Here is a 27,826-nt window from a genome sequence, read left to right on the forward strand (position 1 = left end):
TCCCTTTTCTTTCTAAATAGTCCACTTAAGAATTATTCATACAAGAGAACTATCCTTTACCTCAAATATTTATAATGCTATGATTGGCTCAGTGGTCTGTACTTTGGGAGTTGGGAATAGTAGGCTTCTGGACAACAGTTAGTATAGAAAGAAAGGAACAGGAAGGGAATTAAAGGGAGGGAAGGGATCCTAAAGACCCCAAGATATCTCCTGCTCTAATACCTGAACTTTGGGCAGCACTGACTTTTTCTTAATTTCCTCTTTTAAAATGTTCATACTTAGAATAGCATCTGAGGCAGCAGCAGTGTGGTTAATACGGTACTAGACTTGGAACTGGGGTGTTTCAAATAATAATATTTTGTTATTAATAAGATTAAAAGAACCATAATAATAGCTAACTTTAGCACATTTAAAAATGTTTTGCATATGTTAAAATCATTTGATCCTCACAACAACCCTAGGAGATAGGTGCTAGTATTGTTGTTGCTGTTTATTCTTTGTTCTTGAAGAGGACTGTAACATCAGGAAGGTGATGCCATGACTTGCGAGTGAATCGGATTTAAGTGAGGCAGGGCTGTGCAAAGTCACCAGCCTCACTCTCTGCTCAGGAGCCATGAAGGTCCAGTGGCAAGATATAGATCAGGGCAACTGGAGAGGACCCAGAATTCAGTGGGTAGACCTTAACCTTTTTAAGACTAAGGTCTTTCTGAGTTCTTACTTTGACTGAGGCAACACCCATTCAGTGATTAAGGTTAAGTAAGAAAAGAACCAAGGAATGGCTTCTTTTACTTAATTAAAAAATTGATCTGAAAGGGGAAGACGCTCAGGGTTTCTGGCCAAAACAAAAACAATTACTGTTTACATTCACTCTGAGCCATCAGAGCCCAATGAGAAGGGTAGACTCACTGGTCGCTAAGAGTCCCTTCCAGTTCTAAACCTATGAGTCTACTGCTAGAATAGAATGCACACATTCCCTCATTCCCTTAGTCCCAGTATGAGCAATTTGATCAGAAAGCTTTTCTTTAATTAGTTATAGACAACAGTGAGGTAATTGGGGAGGGGAAGTCCATTGCAGTAAGACAAGGATAGGAAAGGATTTAAAAGGAAGAAAGGCCTTATAAAAAGGGGAGGGGCCTGAAGCACTGAAGTTATAGACATTTTACGGTTGCGCTCAAGGGACAGTTACAGTAAAATACTTGGCTTTTTTGATGCATTTTCTCTACTGAAAAATGTGCTGTGTTGCCTATACCAATGGATTGTGGCCACACACTGCCTATAAATGCCAGGATTCATATACCAGGATTACTTTCAGCCAGGTCAGGCAAACCTAAGAAATGGAAACTTCACCTGAATCTTTGTTCGTTGTTTCTATCTCAGTCTACTTGTTTTCAACAGACTCAGAGTCTAATATCTGACTCTGACTTATTTTGAAAAAGATTACACTTTTAAAGTAATAACTGTCATTTTTCCCTAGTCATCTACTCAGAAAATGTATTTCTTCCATTAAAATCCTACTGATTCTTCATTGTAGGGTGGCAATGACCTTGGTTCCGTGAAGTTCTATTCTAACAGTGTTAGCTCTGGGAATCTATCAAACTGTTAAGTCCTCAAACTTTGGTCTAGAGATGGACCATGTGTCTGTCGTTCTATAACTAAAACAACTAAATTTCAGAAGACTCATAATAATAACTGACATTTATATGGGACTTTCAATTTTCCAATGGTCTTTACATACTTTCTCATCTGTGCCTTGAGAAAATTTTGTGGGGTAGATATTATAGGTATCATTTCACCCATTTTACAGATGAGGAAACTGAGGCTCACAGAGATAACCATACTTATGTGTGGTCACATATCCAGTAAGAAGGCAGTTAGGTGGCTCAGTGAATAGAGAGTTGGGCCTGGAGTCAGGAAGACCTAAATTCAAATTCAGCCTCAGAACACTTGCTATCTGTGTGACCTGGGGCAAGTCATTTAACCCTGTTTACCTCAGTTTCATTATCTATAAAATGAACTGGAGAAGGAAATGACAAATTACTCCAGTATCTTTGCCAAGAAAACCCCAAATGGAGTCAGGAACAGTCAGGACAACTGAACGACAACAATATCCAGTAATCATCAGAAGCAAAATTCGAACTCAGGCTTTCCTAATTCCTAGTTCAGTACTTCATGTTCACTAGGCTATGCTATGTTACCTCCTCTCATCAGAAAAATGGCCACCAGATGAAGGCTTTTGCTGCATCCACAATGTCTCATGAAGACTGTTTAGTAAGCTGTAGAAGGTTAAGGTCAATACGCACCTGGGTGGGGCAGCGGAGAAAACACCGGGCTTGGAGTCAAATCTCACTTCACGTATTTAATAGTCATGTAATCCTAGGCAAATCGTTTAACTTTTCTCAGCTATAATTTCCTCATTTATAAAATGAGAGGATCGGGTTTAGCTTCAGTGGTCCCTTCCAGCTCCAAATCTGTAATCCTGTGGTCTATAAAAGGGGCATTTAGTTCTACCCATGAAATCATGGATTCTAGAAGTATTAAGTGAAGTAACTCTATTTCAGTTGCTTTCTCCACATGTAAACTGGCCCAAATATCTTCTCTGTGAGTGCTTGTTTATGTCTACTATCTAAAGCACAGCCCCAAAATGGTAGGGGAAGAGACAGAAAAGCCAAAGACTTAGAAATCCAACTTCCTCCAGTTTTCCAAAAGTGTTTTTTTTTAAATGTATGAATATGTTTTCATTTCAATCACCACGATGTTATTATCATTATTATTTTGGTAAACCCAATATATGGTGACTCTTGCCTATGCTTTTATCAGTTGCCTCTTCTGATACTCTCAAGTTTAGCAGTTGGCTTTAGACATCTCTGACCATTCTCCACATTTGACAGGCTGACTAAAATTAGAAACAGCTGCATGAATCATGACACCATGGATGAATAAGAATGATACCTAGTTCTGTCAGATGAGAGAACAGAAGCAAGATTGTGGGGTGGGGTGGGGAGGGCAGAACAAACCAGGGATGACAGGGTTTGCTAGGTTTTTTAAGTTGAAGTTAGTAAGTGAGAACTTTAGGAGTGCCTAAGAGATCTTTCTATTGCACTAGATACAAAATCTTCTACAGGATCCTGTCGCTGCTTATAACTTCCACCTAGAATGGTGGTAGAATTGAATGTGGATTGGGAAAAGCACATGGCTTTAAGTTTGAATTGGTTCTCCAGTGAGGCCAAAAGGGAAAAGTATCAGCAGCTGCAAATGTTAGACAAGAGATCTCATGTGTCAGAAATGAGCAGATCCCATTTCAACATACCCACATTGCCATGAAGAGATTCTCTGGCCTTATAAATCATCTTTGGCAGAAGGGCATACACTCAAGTAAACAGAAATAAACTCTTGCTCATCTTTTATCAGCATTTCTGCATTTGAGCTTGGCTTTTCAAGTTTCATGGTATGGAGTTTAAGGATTAGATCTAAGACTTGTTCCTAATCAACTTGGCTTCAAAGAGATATTAATCTTTCTAGTATGAAGGAACAGTTGTAGCACATTGAACATCACACAGAATCCCAACCTTTCCCTTTGACCAAAGTTTTATTGCTAATTGTTTGGTTTTGTGTGGATTTTAATAAAGAGGTTAATTAATCCAGGGGAAAAAAGTCAGACCAAACTAATTGATCTTTTGGGATAATGCAAATGATCCATGGGCATATCATGGGTACTCTCTGTTTTCTCAAGCATGATAGATGGTATGCCTGGAGTTGCAGATGAGTCTAAGTCAGTTATGCCCTTTGGGATCAAGAAGGCACCTGCCACAGTTATGTATGAATATAGGACTTGATATTTTGCTCCAATGATTGAATTCATTTCCCCTTTTTATATCAAGCTCACATGCCTCCTAATCTCCAGATGACAGAGTATTTTAAAACTTTGTTAATTCTTCGGTAAACATGTTAATTGGACAATGATGCAATTCTTACTTGACAATTCTCCAACCAATAATCAACTAGATGCCCTTACTGTGAGAAGTGTCTTATATTTTTGGATCATATAAAGTTTTTTTCTATACAAAGCATACTACTTAAATATTATACTTTATAAATGGAGATGTTTAATATGTCTCCATCTCCTTGGTTTAATTATTACTTAGAACTTGTGTTTAATAATCATATTTAGTACATTAACATCATAAATGCTATTAATCATTCATAGGTGAATCTAGATAAGAATTCTAGCTTTTACATGATAATAGTAGAGGCAATGCTGATATTGTTCCAATTATTCAAATCAGCTGGCACTTTGCCAATGATTTCCCTAAGTGTTAAAGATAATTCCAAAAGATATCTTGACAGAGTTGACCCCTTGAGATGTTTGTTCCCATAATATAACAGAATTTTAAATAATCACTCTGATAAAATTCTTTGTAGGGCAGCCAGGGTGTTATTATGACACTAATAACTGTCCTTGTGTGCAATCTTCATTCCTTCTGAAATCATTTGTTTGCTGTCATTAAGAGATGGTTTACATGTTATCCCAGCTTCTATTAACAGCTCACATTTCACAGTGTCTTGGACTAGACACTCAATAAATATTTATTGAATCAAGTTACCAGATATAATATGGCCAAGCCTTTCAGATAAATGCCTCCATATGAATTTAAAACAAGTATTGCTTATTGTTGGGTTCCTCCCTATTTTAGGGAATGGTGGAGAGCACAAAAAGTAGGGGCTTTCCAGTGTTTCCTGTGTTGGTAATATTTTCAGTGTGTTCTTAAATTCTGGGAAATATTGTCAGGTTGACATAGTTTGTAATAGAATGGGTCAATTAAATGTGGAATAAAAAAGTGGGCTTTTTCGTTCCATGGTCAGGTATTCTCATTTGTCACAAGATAATTTTGCTTTCCCTGGATACAATGGTGATTACTCTTAGACTTTGTGTTCAATGATCTCCAAATGGCAACACTCTTCCAGAAAATACATGATGAATATAATTGGCTAAATTATTCAGAGCAAAAACTTAACGTTCTCCAAGTCCATATTGGTTCTAATCTTCTACTCTACAATTTATGCCTCATTTTCAGTTCTCCACTTACCATCCTTATATAGATATATCTAGGTGACTTAAGAGAATTCTACACGTGGTAGCTATTTGTGAGAGCTGATCTGAGTTGAAAAAAAAAGGAAAGAATCAGACTAAAAGTTAGAGTACACTTATATAATTATACAGCATATCCAAAAACTCTTAGTAGATGTTTAAGCTAATAAAACTTAAACCTCCATTAATATTTTTGCTGTACCCCATATTCAAACCATTGAATATAAGAATCATAGCATAGTAAAAAAAAAATAAGAACTTAGAGTACAGGTAGGTCCTGATTAGTGTGGGAAATGGTCACATGTATTCAAATTTGCACTTTTCAAAGTTATAATTCTGTAAAATATTGTGATTGGTTTCAGTCCAATGAAAATATGTTGTGCACATTAAAAAAAATTTGTGACCACTTCATAATATTCATTATTCATACTAATCAGGACCTAGCTATCAATTCTTTAGAGGACTTTATTAACAGTCCTCTATAATTCCTTTATAAGTATATTATAGCCAAAGGAGCTATGAAAGCAGACAACTGGGTTTTTATTCCCTTCTGCTACTTATAAAGTGGATCCAAATCCTACCCTCCTGTAGTTACTAGCTGTGTACAAATCAACCAATCGATAAACATTTATTAAGTGTGCACTATGCGCCAGGCACTGTGCTAAGTGCTGGGAATACAAAATGAGCCAAAAGACAGTTGCTGCCCTCAAGGAGTTTACAATCTAGTGGGAGAGGCAATATGCACATGAATATATACAAAGCAAGATATATACAGGACAAAGAGGAAGTAATTAAGAAAAGGAAGATAATGGAATTAAGAGGGGTTAGGGAAGACTTCCTATAGAAAATGGGATTTTAATTGGGACTTATAGGAATCCAAGGAAGTCAGTAATCAGAGTGGAGAAGGGAGAATATTCCAGGCATAGGGGTGAGAGTGCCTGGAGCCAAGAGATAGGGTGTGTTGTTGGCCAGGAGGCCAGTGTCACTGGATCAAAGACTACCTGTCAAGGAGTGAGGTGTAAGAAGATTGGAAAGGTAGGAGGGTTGGGCAGGTTATAAAGGACTTTGAATGCCAAACAGAGCATTTAGTGAGGCAATAGAAGGCTAATGAAGATTACTGAGTGGAGTAGGGAGAAGGGGGCGGGACGGGTGACATGACTCTACCTGTATTTTAGGAAAATCACTTTAGTGACTGAATGGAGGATGGATTGGAGTGGGGAGAGGCTTGAGGCAGGCAAGCCCACCAATAGGCTATTGCCGAAGTCCAGGCATGAGGTGATGAGAAAGGTAAGTGAGAATGGTGGCAATGTAAGAAAAGAGAAGGAGGTGTGTTTGAGAGATACTGCAAAAGTGAAATCAATAGGTCTTGGCAACAGCTTGGATATGGGGTAGCAAAGAATCCAGGATGACTGCTAGACTGCTAGCCTACCCTCTACAGTAATAGGGAAAGTAGGAGGGGGAGGGTTTAAGGGAAAGATAATGAGTTCTGTTTTGGACATATTGAGTTTAAGATGTCTACTGAACATCCAATTTGAGATGTCTGCAGTTGGAGATGCAAAATTAGAAGCCCACAGAGAGATTGGGGCAGTATAGGTAGATTTGAGAATCATCAGCATAAAGATGGCAATTAAATCCATGGGAGCTGATGAATATACCAAGTGAAGTAGAATAGAAGGAAAAGAGAAGAGGGCCCAGGACAGAACTCCAAGGGATACCTATGGTTAGAAGGCACGATTCAGAGGAGGATCCAGCAAAGGAGACAGAGGATGAGGGGTCAGATAGGTGGGAAGAAAACTAGGAGAGAGTGGTATCACCAAAACATAGAAGAGAGCTTCAAGGAGAGAGTGATCAGTGGTGTCAAAGGCTGTAGAAAGGTTAAGGAGAATGAGAACTGAGAAAAGGCCATTGGATTTGGCAACTAAGAGATCATTAGTAACTTTGGAGAGAGCAATTTCTGTGTAATGTTAAGGTCAGAAACTAGATTGTCAGGGGTTAAGAAGAGAGTGAGAGGAGAGAAAATAGAGGCACATATCATAGACAGCTTTTTTGAGGAATTTAGCTACAAAAGGCAGAAGAATATAGGACAATAGTTAGAAGGGGTGGAAAGATCAAGTGAATGGGTTTTTTCAGGATAGAGGAGAAATGAGCATGTTTGTAAACAGTAGGAAATGAGTCAGCAGAGCGGGAGAGATTGAAAATAAATGCAGGAGTGTGGATGACACAGGAGGCAATATGTTGAAGGATATGAGATAGAATGAGATCACTTGAACAACCAGTCCTAGTTTCCACTGATATAAAATTTTCACCACCTAGTTCACAGTCCCATTGTGAAACTCACAGAGATAATATATGTAGGGTGCTTTGTAAAATGTGTCAGAAATGACAGCATCAGAAATTATCTTGCTAAGAAGCCTAGGAAATGAAACCTAGAGTTCTTCACTTGGGGTCCAGGAATCTCAGGGGGTCCAAGAACTTGAATGGAAAAATAAGTCACATCTTCATTTTCACCAACTTTTGGTTTCCTTTGTAATCCTGTGTATTTTATTTTATGCATTTAAAAATATTCTTCAAAGGGATCCATGGGCTTCATTCACCATAAGTTACCAAAGGGGTCCATGACACACACAAAAAAATTAAAAATCACTAGCTTAGAGATTCTCACCACTTTTTTTTTCCATTTTTGGAGAGCAGTTGTTGATAGAGGACTGCTCTTGGAATCAGGATGACCTAGTTTCAAGCTCATCCTCTGATATTGCCTCTCTGTGTGACTCTTGGCAAATCAAACAATCATCCAGTGCTTCAGGGAAACTTGCTAGCCTGTAAGTTGCAGAAAATAGCTAATCTCCATCAACAGAGGAAGTTTCCTTATGACTAATGAAATTACAAGTCTGGAGCAAGGGTTAGCACACAACATCCTGGCAAACTAAAAATGATTTTTATATATTAAAATAATATTTAACAGTCATTGATTATCACTTTTAATTTAATATTAAATATTTTAAATAACATTCAAAAATGTAAAAACCATTCTTAGCTATAGCCATACAAAACAGTCAGCAATATGGATTTGACCTGGGGATTGTAGTTTTACAGACCTATTACATATATGTATATCTGTGTGTATAAATACATATACACCCACATTCATAAGTATACATACACACTATATATTTGTGTGTGCATGCATATGTACAAACATATACACAAGCATATATGCACACATCTATACATGTAATATACAATACATACATACATCTATAAAATATATGTATACATATATACATATACAAGCATACATATACATATATTCATTTAAACAGACCTATTTTCTATTAAACAGTGCTCTAAACATGTCAAAATACATAAGATTGATCACTACCTTCATATATTGAGATAACAAATCATTAAAGTAAGATATTAATGTCATTTAAAATGCACTTTCTCTTTCTCCAATTGCAGCATAGAGAATCATTCAAAGATATTAAAAAGAAATTTAACAATTTGAAATTTAACTATTCCAAGAAAACAGAAAAGGCTCGCAATTTGAAAGCTCTCAAAAACCAAATTCAACAGGTGGATATTTATGCTGAAAAAATGCAGGTATGTATTAAACCTCATGAACTGTATAGTAATCTCTGTTGCTTCTCACTTTTCACTTCTAAAGTCCCAACCAACTATTGGCTTTGTGCATTGTAGGAAGCTAACATAGACAGGGTTTCAGTAACTCCTACTATTTTTAGTGCCCTTGGACTCCTCACCTAAGAGTTGGCTAACTACCATGAATCTAATGCTTCAAAAAGAAAAAAAAAAGAATTCTGGCTAATCTGAAAGAAAAAGCAATCTTAAAAAAATATATTGTTGTGATCATTAGGATTTTTAAAAGACAACAGAGAAGAATCTCTTCATTTTTTCTAGGTCATTGCTCTTAGGAATGTCTCTGTTATTATAAATAGAAATAATTTTTCTTATATTATCATAACTATAAATATAATCTTTTTCTTTTGCTCAGACTCTAAAGAAAAAAATGGAAAATTTTGAGAACAAAATATCCGATTCTTTATTAAATTATCCAAAAAATAAAACAACAATCCTTTTGGAATCAATAAAGGACTTGAAGAAACAAGTAGATGAATTTGGCAGAGTTGTGGAAGATTACAAGAAGAATTTGGATCTGACTGAGCATCTTCAGGAGTTGATGGAAGAGGTACTAACCCAAGCCTGAACAAGCTCAGAGTACAGAAAGAGTAATGAGGGGACCTAGTCTAATTGACCTGTTCATAACATGTTCATAACATTTGAGTAGATTGGGAGGCTAACCTTAAAGCAAATAATTCTCTATTTTACTAATTAAGTTTTTAGACATAGAAGAAATGCAAGGGTTGCAAATAGACTAATAGATATTTATAATCACCTTGGAATTTGGTAAAAAAAAAAAAAACCTTAGCAATTTGCATATATTTCTCAAACTTTGAAAGGATTCAGGTATTTCTTAATGTGTCCATATTGGTAGGAAGAATTATGCTGGGAATATTTTTGTGTTTAGCAATGGTGGTGAGATTTAGGCTACTCTATACTGGAATAGGAGATTGCTCTGTCATTTTTGTCAGTTTAGGGAAATCTGGATTTAGGACCCTGTTTATGATTTTCTACTAAGTGACTTACACAGGGTCACATAACTAGTAAGTGTTAGAGGGGAGATTTGAGCCCAGATGTACCCTACTTCAAGCCCAATTGCCTTTCCATGACACCGTAGATGGATGCATACATGCATGTATACACACAAGCACACACACACACACACACACACATATATATAATATACATTTATTTATATATATGCACGTGCATAAAATAAATTATGAATAAATGTTTTCATATTACATACCTAGGAAACTTTATACTATGAAAGCATTGTGTACAATATAATAGATTTACTATGACTAATGCACAGTGTGTGCATTTGTTGCCTTTAATACAATTAAATTCATCACTTAGACATTGCATTAAGGCTAATCATTCTTCTATATGTGAACCAAGTTGACAATTTTGTCACTGCTATGTGACATTTATTTAAAGCCTAGCTCCTAACAGGGCTGGGCTTTCCTTATCTCTCACCCAGCAAGAGGGCTTCTGTCCTGTGTCAGACACATTCCTTTCATCATTGTTATTTATTTTTAGTGATAAAACAGTTTCAATTCTCCTCTAAGCTCTGGAAATATGACCGGTATCTTTGCTGAATGATAGGTCAAAGTACTCCTCCCTAAATAAGCTCCCTTCTGTTCATGGGTTAAATACTATCCTTACAAGTGGTTTTATTTGGACACATTAAAATGTTTTATTGACAGTAGAGTATACATGTAACATTGACCATATTGATTGGTTTTAGTTGGTTCTTTTTTTTTTAAACTTTGGAGTCAATATTTGGGACTTTTTTTTAAAAGTGCTAAATACTAATTGTAAGTTAAGTTTACTCTTGTTGGCAGAAAGTAATTCTCTCTCAAGGTATTGTAGAGAAGATTCAGAAAAATCTAAGGAAGAAAAGCAGCCAGATCAGATCCTATATTTCTCTAATACCTTGTCTCTTTGTTGCCCAAATACAAAACAATGAGATCACTTTCTGCCATCTGTTTTATTATAATTTAGAAAATATTCCCAAATGAGCAAGGGAATTCTTGGAAATGCAAAATAGACCCTCCCATGACTACCATCATGAACTTCACACAGATGGCTCTTTTTTCAATCTCTTTGCTCTTTCCCATTAACTTAGTGTCAATTTTGGTGTGAAGAAGCCAGTGCTACAGTTGTTAGAGTTGGGAAATACTCCATGGAGTGCAAGACAAAGGAGGCTATAGACATTCTTCACAAGCAGTTCAATAAATTTATCATGCCTACGGTGCCTCAGCAAGAAGAGAGGATTGAGGAGATCACTGCCCTGTCTAAACGCTTATATGGTGAGAGCTCTTGGAACGCCTCTGGTGATGTGCTGTTGAACAAATCTGTACTGAGCTTAATCCTGTGGAAAATTGCATTCTTCAAGCCCTTGGGGCTCCTCACCATACTGACCTGCTCCAAGACTCGAGATGAGTCCCAAATCCAGCACAACTAAATGGAGGTGATCAGAGAGAGAAAATCCTGCAAAAAGAAGCTAGGAAATGCAAGCTTTAACCTCCTTCTTTCTCTAACCTGTTCTTCCCTGCTGCCTTCTCTTCACCCCATTCCATTGTTCATCTCTAGAACAACAAAACCAGAATAAAATAATAACCTTGGACAGTAAAAAATAATGGAAGATAAGAAATTGAGACATTTTAAAGAACAAAGCCAGGAATAAATAAACAAATAAAAATACCCCTTTACCCTTTAAATACACAGAGGGTTAAGGGAAACCACTCTTGAATCTCTGTGAAATGTTTTGAGCTCATTGTGGATGAAAGAAGAAAAAGACCGTCTTGTCTCTTTTCCGTGTGAGAGGCAACATGGTATCAGTTTGTAGAAAACTGACCATGAAACCAGAAAGATCTGGGTTCACATTCCAGCTGTGAGAGACCCCAGCAGTGTGACCTTGGGCAAGTCACTAAATGATATAGTCACTTCACTTGATATAGGTAACTCTTGTTGGGGTCTTGCCAATAGACCCATAATTAATAAAATGATTGGTAATTACCCTGAAATTTTGTCTCTCAAATTTTTCAAACATCACAATCCCTAACCCTATTAGTTGCAGAGAAGGTGAATAATACCAGGTTTGGTGGAATTTTCTTATCTGAGAATTCCCTCTTCCAATGAAATCTCAGGCCCAGTTCCCATCTCTGTCCCGTATTCCCTTACTTATCATTTAGCAAATATATAATCTCTTTTTTCTTCCTCTTGAGCAGGAAATATATCCTACCTGTCAAACTGAGAAATCCTGCCTTCCTAAAGCCCCTATTGAACAGTTCCCCTATCTGAGAGTCCGTCAGCTGGGCTTGGATAGTATGGTGATAAAGAACCTGATGAGTATGTTCTGTGAATTCTCTGGTATCATTCCTATGAGAGCAAGGATGGTATTCAGTGACCAGTCAAATCCATCTTGGGTGGGTACAGCACCAGGTGGCCACAGAATGCTAAATTTGATGACAGTTTCTGCCAAGGGGATATTTTCCCTTTGGAATATGATCAAGTATCTAGGAATGGGTAACCATGGTGGCTCACAACATCCTTCAGTCAACAATCATGCAGTTCCTTGTTGTTACATTACACCTCTGGTTTTTCCAGGTACTCCAGAGTAATAGAAAATAAAGCAAGAGCAAAAGTACCATAAAATAAAAATGAGGGAGACCAAAAAGAGCCAAGAATTTGTTATACTTAAGTATCCAAAGATTTCTCCCCCCATCCTCTTGTCACATTCTCAAAGGCAAAAATATCCATTTAGGAAACAAGTAAAATTATAGCTCAAATGGGGTCACGCAGGGTTAGACATGACTGAATAACAACAAAACATAGGGTTAAGAGTGAGGTGAAGATTTCTAGAACTCAGGGATCTAGAATATGTCTCATATGGGAGGTGGCACAAAAAAGAGCCTTGAAAGGAGGTGGGGTATTTCCAGAGGCTAAAATGAGGAAAGAGAATATTCCAGATGTGAAGAACAGCCCATACAAAATCAAGGAGACAACAGATGGAATACTGAGGTTAGAGAACAAGAAATCCTGTCAAACTAGGTGTCTTCAAGTCACTCAGTCTTTCCTTAAGATAGTAACATCCTGGATAGCACAGGTACTTTGTCAGGATAGCTGGCTATGATCCCTTAACATTCTAGTGATAGGATGGTTTTTTTTTTGGATTTTTTCACTGAAAGATTTACCTTTAAATAGTTTCCCTCCTTCCCACCCTTTGCCAGGTCTGGAAGAAGGGCAGAAATATGCTGAGAAAATAATAACAAAACACCAAGAGGTTCTGGAATCTGTTACTGAATTGTGCAGCTCACTAACGGAACTTGAACAGAAGCTGGAGGTAATTTCTTCTTGCCAGAATATGTCTTTTCAAGTTGTTTTTAATAAAAATGTGTTGATCAAATGTCTGGTACCAAGATGTGTTAATGAAAATTCTCAAGAGACAGAATGGGCACATTTGTTTCACAGCTTTCCAACATCATTATCTGGGTGTCTCCTATAATTAATTCTGTTTCTTTTCCATCATTGCAGAAGGGAAAAATATTACTGAGAACGAAGACTACGTAAAATTGTAGTGGTTACTCAGATTATATCTTTCCTGTGCCAATTTGAAGAAGAATAAATGCTTACTGTGAAAACTAAAGCAATTGCTAATGGTCATTAGGTTATATATATATATATATATATATATATATATATATATATATATATATGTATCCATTACTAGATGATGGATATGGATTTTCTTTATGTTGAGATCCCAGAGATAAAGCACATCTTCATTACATTTATAATCGATTAGATTTTCAGGAACTTTCAAGTCAAACATTACCATTCTTAATGGAATAAAAGTAATCATAGGCAATATTGAAAGAAAGCATATTTGACAGTATCTAGACGAAACTAATGCAACTGGTTGAAAATGAAAAATTCATTCTTTCATGAAAAGTTTCTGAAGGATCTTATAATTTGGCTCCACTCTGCTGATCTAGATTTCTCCCTCACTACTCCATAGCACATTCCAGTCCTAATCAGCCATACTCTTTCTTTTCCCAAGTCTTTGTTCATATTGAGCTCCCCATCTCCATCTTCTTCCATCCACTTTTCTACTTCCTATTTATCTTCAATGTGAAGTTGAAGTCTCATTTTCTACATGAAAGCTTCCTTATCCTCTCTAATCCCTAGAGGACTCTTCCTTCTCTAAAATACAGAGCAGTGGTCCAATGGATAGAATGCTAGACTTGAAATCAGGTAGATCTGAATTCAAATCCAGCCTCAAATGTTTTCTACCTGTAGAACCCAGGGCAAGTCACTTAACCTTTATTTGCTTCAGTTTCCTCAGTTGTAAAATGGGAATACTAATATCACCTACGTCCTCCCCTACCCTGGGCTATTGTGAAGATCATAATGAAAATAATATTTGTGAAGCACTTACCATGGTGCCGGGCCCTAAATAAATGCTTGTTTCCTTCCTCCTTCCAAGACCTTCAAATACTTCTAGAACTTAATCATCTGTTTTATGTCTTCTGTGTCACTTCAACTAGATTTCAAACTCATTTAGGTAGGCGGAACATTCTATACATCACCTCTCATGTTATCCATAGTACCATCTGTCACAGTGCTACACACATTAGTCATTACCTGGAAAGAGCTTACAATACAATTGAGGCAAGATATCCATACATGAAACATTAAAATAACAATATAACCTAGTATGTAAATAAATATCAGAAGGAAATATGTAGAAAATAAACTTTACAGCAGTTCAGAGGAGGGGAGAGATTAATGTAGGAGGTCTAGGCTTTGCCATTAATCAACTCTGATTTCAAGCAAGTAGCTTTACTTCCCTCAACTTGCCAGAACTGGACAAAATGACCTCTAAAATCCTTTTTAATTCAAACTCTCTATATCCATAGGTCATAGCGTCTAGAGTATGCCTTCTATCTTCCCTCACACTTTAGCCCCACTCCACATTCTATAACTGTTTCAGAGTCTCATGAGCTGCATCAAACCATTACTAAACTGCTTTTGTCATCCCTTTAAAGTGCCTCCACCATTGGCAGCCCACCTCTTCAGCAGTCTTCTACAGTGGACTCAATGATATCTCCTTTCTCTTTTTAAATGTTTTCCACTCATTTCTCTTATGACACCCATCTTCCTATTCTTTTCCACTTCAGTTAAACACTTTTATTACTCTACCCCTACTCTGCCTCCAACATTTCAGTTCCTCTGAATAGTTTTCATTTACAATGTTTCTGTTCTTCAAAGAAATCTCCTAAGGTACTTTTTTCCTCCCAATGGGTCTTTGAACTATCAACCTTTACTAAAAATGCCTCCCTCTCACAGGAATACTAAAGGGGAATAGGTGAGGAATAACTCACTTCCTCCTTGTAGAATCCCTAGCTTCCATCAGAACAATATCTTGCCACTGGACTCAGAAGGCTCTGGAGGAAAAAAATGAGGCTGGTGACTTTGCACGGCCCTGCGTCACTTAAATCCAATTCACTTGCCATGGCAGCACCTTCCTGATGTCATGGTCCTCTTTGAGAACGAAGGACAAACAACAACAGCTTAGATACTACCTCCTATATGAGGCCTTTCCCAGCCCCCCCCCTTTATTCCTGCCTTTAGTTATTAGAACACTCTTCTTGAAATTACTTTTTATTATTTTTCATAATCTTCATATTTGTATTTTTGAAATTGCTTTTTATTGTTTTTCATAAGCTTTGAATTTGTTTACTTATGTATAATAGAATAGAATAGAAGCTGCATGAGGACAGAGACCATTTTATTTTTTGTATCCCCATCACCTAGAATAGCAGTCTGCCCATAATAGGTACTTACTGAAGGTTAGATTTAATTGAATAACTTTGTAAGCTACGCAGGTGTACAACAGTCCTGTGCAGCATATGTTTTACTGCTAAAAGGCCAAAAAATTATATGGATCATCTAAAAATGTGTATTTGCTCAACTGTGGAAGACGAAGATAATCTTTTCTCGGCCTAGGCTTTCTCTAATAACCACTTTGCGTAAAAGAGAGATGCTTTAAAGAGAAATGCAGTTTGGGATGATTTTATTGAGTTTTGCAACTCATTTACCAATAGAGCCAGCAAGACTCAAGCAGGGAATCAACAAGGAAATTATGGATAAAGACAAGACAAAAGCGAAGGAAACAGAGAGTCGTTAATGGCTTGATGTCTTTTTTTTCTCCCAAGTAAATTCATTATACATTGCCAAAAGATACATGTGTATTGTTACTTGAGCAACTGTCTCAGTACAAATATATTTTATTCTTCTCTTTCCCGGGCTTTTCTTCCATTCTCCTTTTCTTTTACTAAACCCCATTTCCCTCTTCTCAGAGGTTTTATCTTCAGAAACTTACTGTTAAACGAGGAGGCTGGAATATTAGTCAAAGGTAGTAAAGGTGCTCAAGGTCGCTTCTTCACACAATCCTCTCCACCTATTTTTCTCCCTCAGTGCCTCTCCACCCTAATTTTTTTCTCTTTCTCCTTGTGTTCTCTCCCTAATCTTTTGTTGTTATTGTTTTTATCCTACATGTCAGAGAACCTTACTAAACCTGATGAACAAAATTCATGAACGTTCTTTTATAATATACTGCTCTTCACTTAGAGGGTCCTGTTACCAGAAGACCAATATAATCTTCAGAAATTAACCTCCAGTTTTACCTCTGAGATAATTTTCCTTGCATATGTAGCAGAAAATTCACTTTGCCTCCATACAAGAGCAGAAAAGATAGATTCAATGATGTAGTAAGAGAAGTGCGGCTAAGTAGCATAAAGATGAATGTGAACATGTGAACAAATATAAATCTCAAAGGAAAAACACAGCTAAATGTAAGAATTTTTTCCTGTGGAAGAAAATTCAGTGTAAAAAAGTAAGAAAAAAAAATGTGTCAACAAATCTCTTTTTTTTTTTCTCATTTATCATATAGCCAGCTAGGTAGTGTAATGGATAAACTGTTGGATACGGAGTCAAGAAGACTTGAGTTCAAATTTGGCTTCAGACACCAGCTGTGTGACCCTGGACAAGTCACCTAACTTCTATCTGCCTCAGTTTCTTCATCTGTAAAATAGGAGTAATAATACCTACCTCCACGGGTAATTGTGAGGATAAAATGAAATAATATTTATTAAGTGCTTTGCAGTTTCATGGCACAGTGGACAGAGCATCAAGCCTGGAGTCAGAAAGATCTGAGTTCAAATCTGGCCTCAAACACTTACTAGCTATGAGACCCTGGGCAAGTCACTTCACCCTGTTTGCCTCAGTTTCCTCATCTGTAAAATCATCTGGAGAAGGAAATGGCAAACGACTCTAGTATCTTTGCCAAGAAAACCCCAAATGGGATCACAAAGAGTCTGACGCAACTGAAACTACCGAACAATTGCAAACCTTAAAGCACGGTTATTCTATGCATTCCCCACCCCCACACACAACCCATTCAGTTTACATAAAGAGGTCACTGGCACAGCGGAAACAGCAGTGACTTTGGAGTCAGAGGACTGAAGTCCAAGTCCTGCTTACGATGCTTATGATTGAATGACCTTAGGCAAGTCACTTACCCTCCAAGGGCCTCAATTTCTCATTTGTAATAAGAGAAGGCAGGACCAGACGGCCTCTGAGATCCCTTCCAATTCTATAAGGAAGGTTCGATTAAAACACGGAAAAGCTTACGAAAAGCAAATCTATCACCTTTTATAAATAGCAAAGACTTCAAAATTAGAGCAGAGAGTCAGTGCCTATATCCCATTCTTAACGACTCGCGCTATATTCAGCTCTGTGCTTTTGGGTGGCCTTCCTTTCCAGTGAGCGTGAAACGCAAAGTCCACATGCGCTCTAGCGGCCAATCACTTTTTCTCAAGCTCTCTTTTGTTACCAACAGGCTTCTCCAGGTCCGGAAGCTCTAAAAGATTCCCATTTATCGTCATTAGAAGTCACTTTTACAATTGGGGAAAAAAGTTGTCCTGTTATTAAAATTCACAGAATTTCTAGGAATGTCCTCCCAGGTAATTTTCTCCCCATGCGGTGACATTACCTAGCATGATTATGAGCCTATAAGGCTAATGGCGTCATGCCGGGTCTATATTCACCTAGCCATATTACAGAGAATAGAAAGGATACCTCCTGTTGCTATTATGTGATCTAAATAACAGAAAATAATACTAATTTTATTGTGAAATTATGGTAAATAATATACCATTACTATGGCATAATGGATAGAGAACTGGCATTGGAACCAGGAAGACCTGGGTCCAAGCCCGGCCTGTGACTCATACAAGCTGTATGGGGGGGATCATTTAGCGTCTCAATCCCCAGGTAATTCTCTAAGGCTAAACATTGTAGGGGAAGTGCTAGTCTGTATTAGTAGAGGGAGTTTTCTCACTTGGAGTTTCTTTTACCAATAAAATTACAAGCCTGGGCAAAACAAATAAACAAAAACCAAAAATGATAATTTTAGGGTACCTTCTTAATTAACATACCAGACCATTTTATGAAATATATGTTTACTAACCCAGAGATTAAGAAATAATAAGAAAAAATAATTAAGAAATAAAAATAAATTATTTCTTAATCTCTGAGTTAGTAAATGTATATCATTCATAATGTATAAACTATCCATTAACATAAAGACATTCCTTTCCACCATTATTAAATGGTCATCTTACTTTAGATTTTTTCATAAAAGAAGAACTTTTCCTTTCAGCGAAAACAGCCAAGTTCTCCTCTAATCTCAAAGGAACTTTGCTCAATAGTTCAAGTACTTCACAGCAGCTCTGTGGCACTGATAGACAGACCATCGGTCGTTCGGTATAAAAGTGATGGAACCCAATTACAGCTGTCAGGAATTCTGCTTGACACCATTTCACATAGATGCTCGGATGCGATTGGTACAAGCCACTAAATCAGACAGACAGCAAAATGAAAGGGCGGCAGCAATAAGCTTCACGTTTAAACAGCTCAATTATGTCTTCCCGTCTCTTATTGTCACAATTATTTGCAATATAGCTCAGATACAAAGCTCCCCACCAAGCATTGTTTGGTCAGGGATACAAGTAGCATCAGGTAAAATCTTATCAAAGAACCATTGTAATCAACTGTGGTGTATTTAGAGGGTACTGATCTTCTTAGCAAAAATGTTTGAGTCACAGGGAGCCAATCCCCAAAGCTATTACAAGAATTCCTATCGTGGCTTTCCCCCCAGGGTGACACTATTCCTCTCAATCTCCCTACCAATGTATGTAGGCAGTAAAATTTAGTAATACAGTAAATGAAATGGTAATCTTGCTGCTAGAAATTAAAATTCTCTTCAATTATATTTAATTATAATAAATAATATTAAATAAATAGATAAATATAAAAAACAAATAAAATATAATTAAAATTATTGTCCCCGGTTAAGTTTTGAAGCTAAAGATAAGATATTTAACCTTATTCATTACTTAATGAAATTATTATTTACTTAAAATATTTAATGTCATTCATTATTCTAAGGCAAGTATATACAAATTAGAAAACTATACTACTGGAAGGGTCTCACTTGCCTAAATCAAAACCCTGCATTTTTGATATAAGCCTAACAGAGACACTATTTTTTAATTTCCTTATTTTAAACATCTCTCTCCAGAGAGAGGAATCCAAAGAGGAGAGGTTCCCTAGGCCTTTGAAAGTTTCTCTGCCCAAGACATTTTCAAGTTACAATTTATAGGGTTAAAGAACAAAGACAAGTTCCGTAATGATCCAATAGAGTTCAGAGTTCAGGTGAAAATTCACTGAACATTTTTCCTTCTTCAAACCTAACTACAGTTGTTGAAAATTTCCCAGAATTCTGGAGAATGATTTTCCTAAAGGATTTAATTCAATTAAGTCAAGTCAAGTCAACAAGCATTTTTTAAGAGCCTATGACATGCCAGGTCCTGTGTTAAGTTCTGGGGAATCAAAGAAAGGCAAAAACAATCCATGTCCTTAAAGAGTTCATATCTAATATGACACACAAACAACTATGTACATACTAGGTATATACAGAAGGTAGGGCATGGCCTTCATTAAATTAAGGCATTTCCACACTGTAGTTACCACCCTCACCCATTTTCTATGAACTTAGAGTTTTAAATTTTTCATCCAATTTTCTCTCAGAAAGTGAGTAGGCCTTTGGTTAAAATGATATTTCAGTGAAGGACATTGTTGAAGAATGTATAGCTAAAGAAAGACTGACAAGCATTCCTCATTCAGATTAGAACTCCATCATCAGACCAAGGCATTATCCTGATATTATATTGTAGTGCGTAGGTAGTCTAAAGAGAGAATGGAGGGGAGCTCAGTATTCTTCCATACTACTTACTGGCAGAAGTGAGTTAGGAATCCAAGTCTCCTGACTCTCAAACATGCCTTACATTTCTTTTCTTCTCTTTACTTTACTTTACTTTTCTTTTCTTTTCTTTTCTTTTCTTTCTTTTCTTTTTCTTTTCTTTTCTTTTCCTTTTCTTTTCTTTTCTTTTTTTTCTTTTCTTTTCTTTTCTTTTGCCTTATAGCACCCAAGTTGCTGTCTCTAAATGAAACAAGTGGTTTGCCAACATAGCGTCCTTTAAAAAATACAAGATATTTTTCCCTTTCTATTTTATCATGTTTACAACGATAACCTTGAATTTCCTCTCTTCACCTTGAACATACTAGAGGTGACCTCATGATTAAGAGAGAGATTCTTGGAACAACAGGTGTATCATGGGCAAATCTGTGAAATCTGTGTCCTCCTCACTTTCAGTATCTCTCTTTAACCTTCCTTGGAGGCAGTTAGGTGGATAGAGTGCTGGGAGTGGCGTCAGGAAGACTTAAGTTCAAAATCTAACCTCAAACATTATGTGACAGTGGGCAAGTCGCTTAACCTCTGTTTACTTTAATTTCCTCAACTACAAAATGGGGATAATAATAGAATTTACCTTCTAAGATTGTTGTGAGGATCAAATGAGATAATGTTTATAAAGTGCTTAGCCCAATGCCTGGCACTTAGTAGGTGCTATATAAATATACTTATTCCCCCCCTTCCATTTTCCTTGTTTACTGCCAAGGGGCCTAGTGACCCCAAATTACTCTCTGAATGCCCTTGATCCCCCATGTATTTCATCCTAACCTTTCTTCCTCTGACAATGTCCAGTGCTTCATTCCTTTCTCTTCCGACTTCTCATTCAAACTTGCCTTTCTTGAGTCATATTTCATTAGAAACCTTCTGCCTAATTGATGGATATTGGCTGATCTCAGAAATAAAGCTGTATAAAAATACTACTTTCCCAAGTGACACATACACATTTTTGCCCTGAGTATCAAGAAGTGACTTTAACTGGCTGTTGTGTGGGAGAGATAGGGTCATACCTGTGGTATGACTTAATTAAGTCATACCACATGGGTGGCTTTCCACTTATTTGGTCCTGCCTACAGAGCTATTATGTAATCCCCTGATCAGTTAACCGATTAGATAGGGAGTCTCGTAATAGCCCCCACAGCTAAATAGCCTATCTGTCTACATGACTATAAAGAATCATTTTGTCAGTAAATCCTTCCTCCAATACAGGAGAATAAATGAACCAATTTGAATGAAATATCTTTATGAAATGCTTCATGAAGAACCTGTTCAGATATGAAAAGACCATTAGGCACAGCTGTATGTCCTGCTTTATTCTCCACCAAATGGAGCACCTCCATTCTGTGTTATACATAATGTATTAAATTGTATATCTTATGTGTATGTTAATTTGAACTTTTTGTGGACTACTTGCATGAAATCAACTCCCATTAGCATTTACATTGACAAACATGCTAATAATTCTTTCAACAACTCTGTGAAATGCAGCTAATGAGGAGTTGATCATCAAGTAAAGAGATCACACCAGCAACTCTCCAAGGACTGGATGCACTAACATTTTTGAGTTCTGAAAGAACAGGTAGGTGTTGCTCCACTGTCAATGATCTTTGAAAGATTATGGAGAAACAAAGAATCTCAGGAGGAATTTAAAAACAGCCAAATGCCCCAATTTTTTTTTTAAATGGAGGAGGTAAGAAAATAAATTCTGGAAAATATAAGCTGATGAAACTGACTTTGATCTTTGACAAAATTCTAGAACTCTGTATTCATGAGATGGTTAGCAAACATTTAGAAAAGAAAATGGTGATCCTAAAGTCCAACATGGCTCCATCAACAACAAGTCATGCCAGACTAATCTTAGATCCTTTTTTGATGTGGTTCCTAGATAGTAAATCAGAGAAATGCTGTAGATAGTATTTGCTTAGATTTTAGCAAAGTGTTTTTTAAAAGTTTCTTGGGCTATTCTTGAGAAAGGTGTAGATATGTGTGGAGCAAAAGATAGTACAATTAGATAGATTCAGAACTGATGGAATGATAGACCCTAAAATTAGTTATTAAAATCATTTGATTTTAATTTGGAAGGAATTCTATGCTTGGCTGTGTGCTAATATTTATCAGTGATTTGGAGGAAAACATAGATAAAGTATTTATCAAATGTTAAATGACTCAAAGTAGAATTGGTAGCAAGATTTATTAGTACCAGATGACAGGTTCATAAAGATTTTCTTGCTTGAACAAGATCTTTTTGAATTGGATAAATTTTTTTAAAAGTTGTTTTACTATATTTTGGTTTTATGTTACAAACTTTTATAGATTACTCTCACTGAGTAAGAGGTCTTTTATAACAAAGTAAAACTGTTAAGTAAAACTAATAATATAGTGACCTAATCTAAAAGTATATAAAATATTTCACATCTGTTGCATACTCCCTCTATTTAAAGAAAGTTAGCAGAAATACATTTTCTCTGCTGCCCACCCTGAAAAAAAATGACAAGAAAAACAAATTGATTGTAATAAATATGCATGGTCAAGCAAAACAAATTCCCTCAATGGCTGTACACATACACAAAAAGTTATGTCTCATCCTGCACCCTAAATCCATCACCTCTGTATAATGAATAGTATGTTTTATCAACAGTCTTTTGAAATCATGAATTGTCATTGTATTGATCTTAGTTCTTATAGCTTCCAAAATTGTTTGTTTTTATACTGTTATATTTATTACTATATAGATTGTTCTCCTGGTTCTACTTCTGTAAAAATTCTCAAAATTGCATATCTGTATAATATTGACATAATAGTGTAAATTGTTCTTCTGGTTCTTATTACTTCATAGTTTATAAGTTCATGTAAGTCTTTCCAGGTCTTTTTGAAATCATCTAGTTCCTCATTTCTTACAGCACAATAGTACCATATCACATTCCCATATCACAACTTATTTAGCCATTCCTCATTTGATAGGTATTCCTTCAGTTTCCAGTATTTTTGCCACCACAAAAAAAGAGCTTCTATAACTAATTTTTTTTTACATAAAAGGCTTTGCTTGTCCTCTTTCTTTGATCTCCTTTGGCTATAGGTCTAGCAGTGGTACAACTGGGTCAAAGGGAATGCAGCGTTTAGTAATTTTCTGTATATAATTCTAAATTACTTTCCAGAATAATTGTAATCATTCACAGATTCACCAATAGTATCAATGTGCCAATTTCTCACAGCCCTTTCAGCAGTTAGCGTTTCCTTGCTGGGTCATCTTTACCAATCTTATGGAAGTAAGGTAGAACATCAGAATTGCTTTAATTTGCATTTCTATAATTAGTGATGATTTGGAGCTTTTTTTTTTATATGGCTATACACAGTCTGGGTGTTTTCCCTTGAGAAGCATTTGTTCATTTCCTTATACTATTTGTCACCTAAGGTAAAGCTCTTTTTCTTACTAAATAAGAGGAAATCAAATATATATAAATAAATGTAAAGTCTTAATGTTAGGTTTCAAAAACTTAATTTCATAAGCATAAGAACAAGGTATGGTACATATAGCTAGACACCAATTCCTTTGAAAAAGATCTGAGGATTTTAACAAAACTGAAGTGTTTGTGGGAACCAAGAAAGCTAATGTGATCATAGGCTGTTATTAAGGGAGGAATCATCTCCACATAATAGTCCTACTACACTCTGCCCATGTGAACTCACATCTGGAGTATTATGTCAAGTGAGAGCACCATATTTTAGAAGAGATGTTGGTGCACTAGAAAGTAACCAGAGAAGAACAATTGTCATGATGAAGGGCCTTGAGTTCATGCCATGTGAGGATGATTTAAAGGAACTGGGAGTGTTAAGCCTGAAAAGACTTAGAAGGGACATGATAATTCTTTTCAACTACTTAAAGGGTTGTCTTGTTGAAGGATTAGGCTTGTTAATGTTGGCCCTAGAAGGCAGAACTAGGAGCAATGGACAGAAATCACAAAGAGAGAAATTTCAGGCTATTGTAAGGGGAAAAAAAACTTCTTATGATAAAAGTTATGTCAAAGTAGAATGACTGTTTCTGGAGCAAGTGGGTTCTCCTCTTTGGAGGTATTCAGACAAACAGTAAAAGCTGTTTAGTCACTTGTTGGGTATATATGTTGGAGAAGGAATTCTTTTCTAAGTGTGGGCTAAACTAAATGGCCTCTGAAGTTCCTTTCAGCTCTGAAATTCTGAATTTCTGTGAGAAATAGATAGGAAACAGGTAATCCTATTAATGTACAATATTTAAACAACATGGAAAAACAGCTTCATTTCTTGTTTGATGAATGCAAAGTTAATCATTTGGAATAAATTATATCAGTTATTGAATTTATCTGGTGGAAGTTAGATAATTTATTTGTTTCTAAAGGGTAAAGTGAGATTTCCTCCTATAAAACTCTATGAAAATTCTGATTGTATATACCTTATCCTGTAAACAGTGGAGAGCCATTTAAAGTTTTTGGGCAGCGAAGTAAATATGGAAAGCAGCGTTTTGAGAAAATTAACCTAGCAGTGATATGCAGGATGGATTGAGGAAGAAACTCATGGCAGGACTAGTTAGAAGACTATTGTGATAGTGCTATGGGGAAAATCAAAGCCTGAACTAGACAGATGATAGTAAGAATGAAAAGAAAGAAATGGCTTTGAGAGACACTATGAAAAAACAACCACAAGTCATCTTTCATTGTGCCTTTACCCTTACCCCACACATTCAATCATCTAGTCTCTTGCTTCTCTAATCCTTCAAACATCTGTCAAATTAATCTTCCTAATGCATTGGTTCAGATCTATATTATTCCCATAATACTAAAACTTTCACAGGTTCCTTTTTGCCGATAACGTCCATAAAAAAAATTCCTTAGCCTCATCCTTAAGTCTCTAAACAATATGCCTCCACCCTACCTTTCTAGTTACATTTAACCCTACACTTTGATCAGACATCAAAAATGCCAAGGTTATCCACTACATCCCAGGCCATCACCAGTTATCTTAACCCTTGTCTTGCCACTGGATTTTGATGATTCTGGAAGAGAGGGTGAGGCTGCCTCATTTAAGTCCAAGATATCACCTTGTGATGTCATTGGTCCTCTTTGAAAATGAAGGACAAAGAACAACAGCTCTAGGCTGCTCCCTCTGGCACATGTTCCAGCCCAGCTATTCTCAGATCTCATTTTAAACTTTCCCACATCCGATTAGGCTTACCACATGTTAGATTACAAAGAGTAATTTGTAAAAAAAAAAAAAAAAAGTGCTTTACAAAGCACTATTCAAACATGAGCTCTCAAGATTTTAAGGATTTGTGATTTCCTCAGAATAGGCACTCCCTTCGCTGAGCCAGATTGTAGGCCCACTACTACTGAGCTGCTGGTCTTGGAGAATTGCTTTGGCCAATATCTTCTTCGCTCTGTGGCCAACTTACTGATGAGTCTTTTGTTATTATTTAATTCCAAACTCATAAAACCCATTATACTAAAGGAATGAGATATGGTTCCATAGGATCATAAATGATAGCTGGATTAGATGATAGATATCATAGATGGTAGCTTGAAGAGACCTTAGAAGCTGTGCAGTCCAACTCCCTCATTTTCCTGTTGGAGAAATCAAGGCATAGACACAAAGTAGCTTGCCCAAGTTCACACCAGGAACAAGTAGATAAAAAGGGCTTTGAACTCAGGTCCTCCAGCACCAGATCCTATTTTCTTTCAACTTTACCATGCTGTTTCTCTTTAGGATTCATCTTAGAAGTTAATGGAATATGATTTAGGGACTAGAGATACACCTTTGTTGTTGTTGTTATTGTTTAGTCAGTTAGTTATATCTGATTCTTCATGACCCCATTTGGGGTTTTCTTGGCAAAGATACTGGAATGGTTTGCCACTTCCTTTTCCAGTTCATTCTATAGATAAGGAAACTGAGGCAAACATGGTTAAGTGACTTGCCCAGGGTCACACAGCTAGCAAGTGTCTGTGGCTGGATTTGGACTCAGCTCCTCCTTCCCAAGAAATGTTTCTTACCATCTGCCTGATATGATGCATGCCATTTCTTTAAAACAGAAGTTCTTAACCTGGGTCTGTGAATTTAAAAAGTATTTTTATAATTATTTCAATATAACTTATTTCCTTTGTAATCCCATGCATTTTATTTTTATGTTTAAAAACATTATTCTGAGAAGGGATCAATTGGCTTCACCAGACTACCAAAGGGATACAGTAAAGATTAAGAATTCCTACTTTAAAGGAATCTATACTTTTCACACAACAATTAAAGACAAATAAAATGTAAATGTCTGGTAGATATGATACATTGTACTCACATGAATGTGTAATCATGAGAATGCAGGTATATGGATAGGGCATTGGACTTGGAGTCAGTAAGATCAGGATTCGAATCCTGCCACAGATAATTTACTAGCTCTTTGGCCCTGGACAAATTATTTAACTTTACTGGCCTTAGTTTCCTCATCTGTAAAACGAAGGGGTTGGAATTCTAAACCTATCATCCTATGTTATCTATAGCTTCTGTTATTTTAAAAAGATTATGGGAAGAAGGCTGAACTATTCAACTCCCTGGCTTTCATCTTCTCCACAAAGGAAAATATTTTTCAAATTAGAAAGGAATGAGAACAAAATCAGTTAAGTGGGAATTATGGCTGAAGATAATTTATGAGAAAGAAAGAAGATGTCTAAACATTTTAAATAAGGGCAAGTTTCTTAATCCATATGAATAATATTCCAGGTGCCCCTCAATGTGATCTTGGGACCATTGTCAATAGTCTGTGAGAAATCATAGCCTTCAAGGAAAAGTCATAAGAAAATTATAGATGGGAAATTTTTATCCTGACTTTTTTTTAAACAAGGAAATGGTAAGTCCTGGAAGCTTCAGACTGGCAACTGTTCCATCAATCCCTAAAAATTTCTCTGACAGAGTATTTAATAGATGATTTGTGAATCTCAAGAAAAGATGGTGAAGAAAACTAGAGAGGAGCTACCTTAGTTCACAAAGGACACTTATAATGAATTATCTTGATTTATTTTAATTTGATAGTTACTAGACTAGTGACATAGACATTTTGCATCTTGGTTTTAGAAGATCGTTTGATAATATCTTGTACAATGTCCTTCTGGACAAGATAAATAAATCTGAGTTGGAGAATCATACAGTTAAGTGGATTCGTACCTGATTGAACAATGGTACACTAAGAGTTGCTTGTTATAGGGCCCTGTCTAGATTGCACTTTAAAAATTTATTTATTTATTTATTTTTAGTTTTTAACATTTACTTCCACAAGATTTTGAGTTCCAATTTCTCCCCATCTCTCCCTTCCCCACCCCAAAATGGCATGCATTCTGATTACCCTTCCCCTAATCTGTCCTCCCTTCTATCACCCCCCCTTCTCTGATCCCCTTCCCCTTCTATTTTCCTGTAGGGTAAGATGGATTTCTATACCTCATTGCCTGTGCATCTTATTTCTCAATTGCATGTAAAAACAATTTTTAACATTCGTTTTAAAAACTTTGAGTTCCAAATTCTCTCCCTTCCTCCCTCCCCACCCACCATCTTTGAGAAAGCAAGCAACTCAATATAGGTTATACATGAGTAGTCATGCAGAACACTTCCATAATAGTCGTGTTGTGAAAGGCTAACTATATTTCCCTCCATCCTCTCCCATCTCCCCTTTATTCTATTCTCTCCTTTGACTCTGACCTTCCTCAAAAGTGTTC

General features: G+C 36.4%; 1 protein-coding gene across 2 annotated transcripts in view; it reads left to right on the top strand.

The window, feature by feature from the left end:
• Window positions 1–27,826, top strand: part of CCDC141 (coiled-coil domain containing 141) — a 276,321-nt gene that overhangs the window by 202,823 nt on the left and 45,672 nt on the right. For both annotated transcript variants that reach the window (XM_027865848.1, XM_027865847.1), the window contains exons 19-22: window positions 8,546–8,686; window positions 9,096–9,290; window positions 10,854–11,037; window positions 12,961–13,073. In XM_027865848.1, the coding sequence (XP_027721649.1) occupies window positions 8,546–8,686; window positions 9,096–9,290; window positions 10,854–11,037; window positions 12,961–13,073 (633 nt within the window). The remainder of the gene's footprint in view (window positions 1–8,545; window positions 8,687–9,095; window positions 9,291–10,853; window positions 11,038–12,960; window positions 13,074–27,826) is intronic.

Source organism: Vombatus ursinus, unplaced genomic scaffold, assembly GCF_900497805.2.
Source record: "Vombatus ursinus unplaced genomic scaffold, bare-nosed wombat genome assembly UNPS02014779.1, whole genome shotgun sequence".
NCBI lineage: Eukaryota > Metazoa > Chordata > Mammalia > Diprotodontia > Vombatidae > Vombatus > Vombatus ursinus.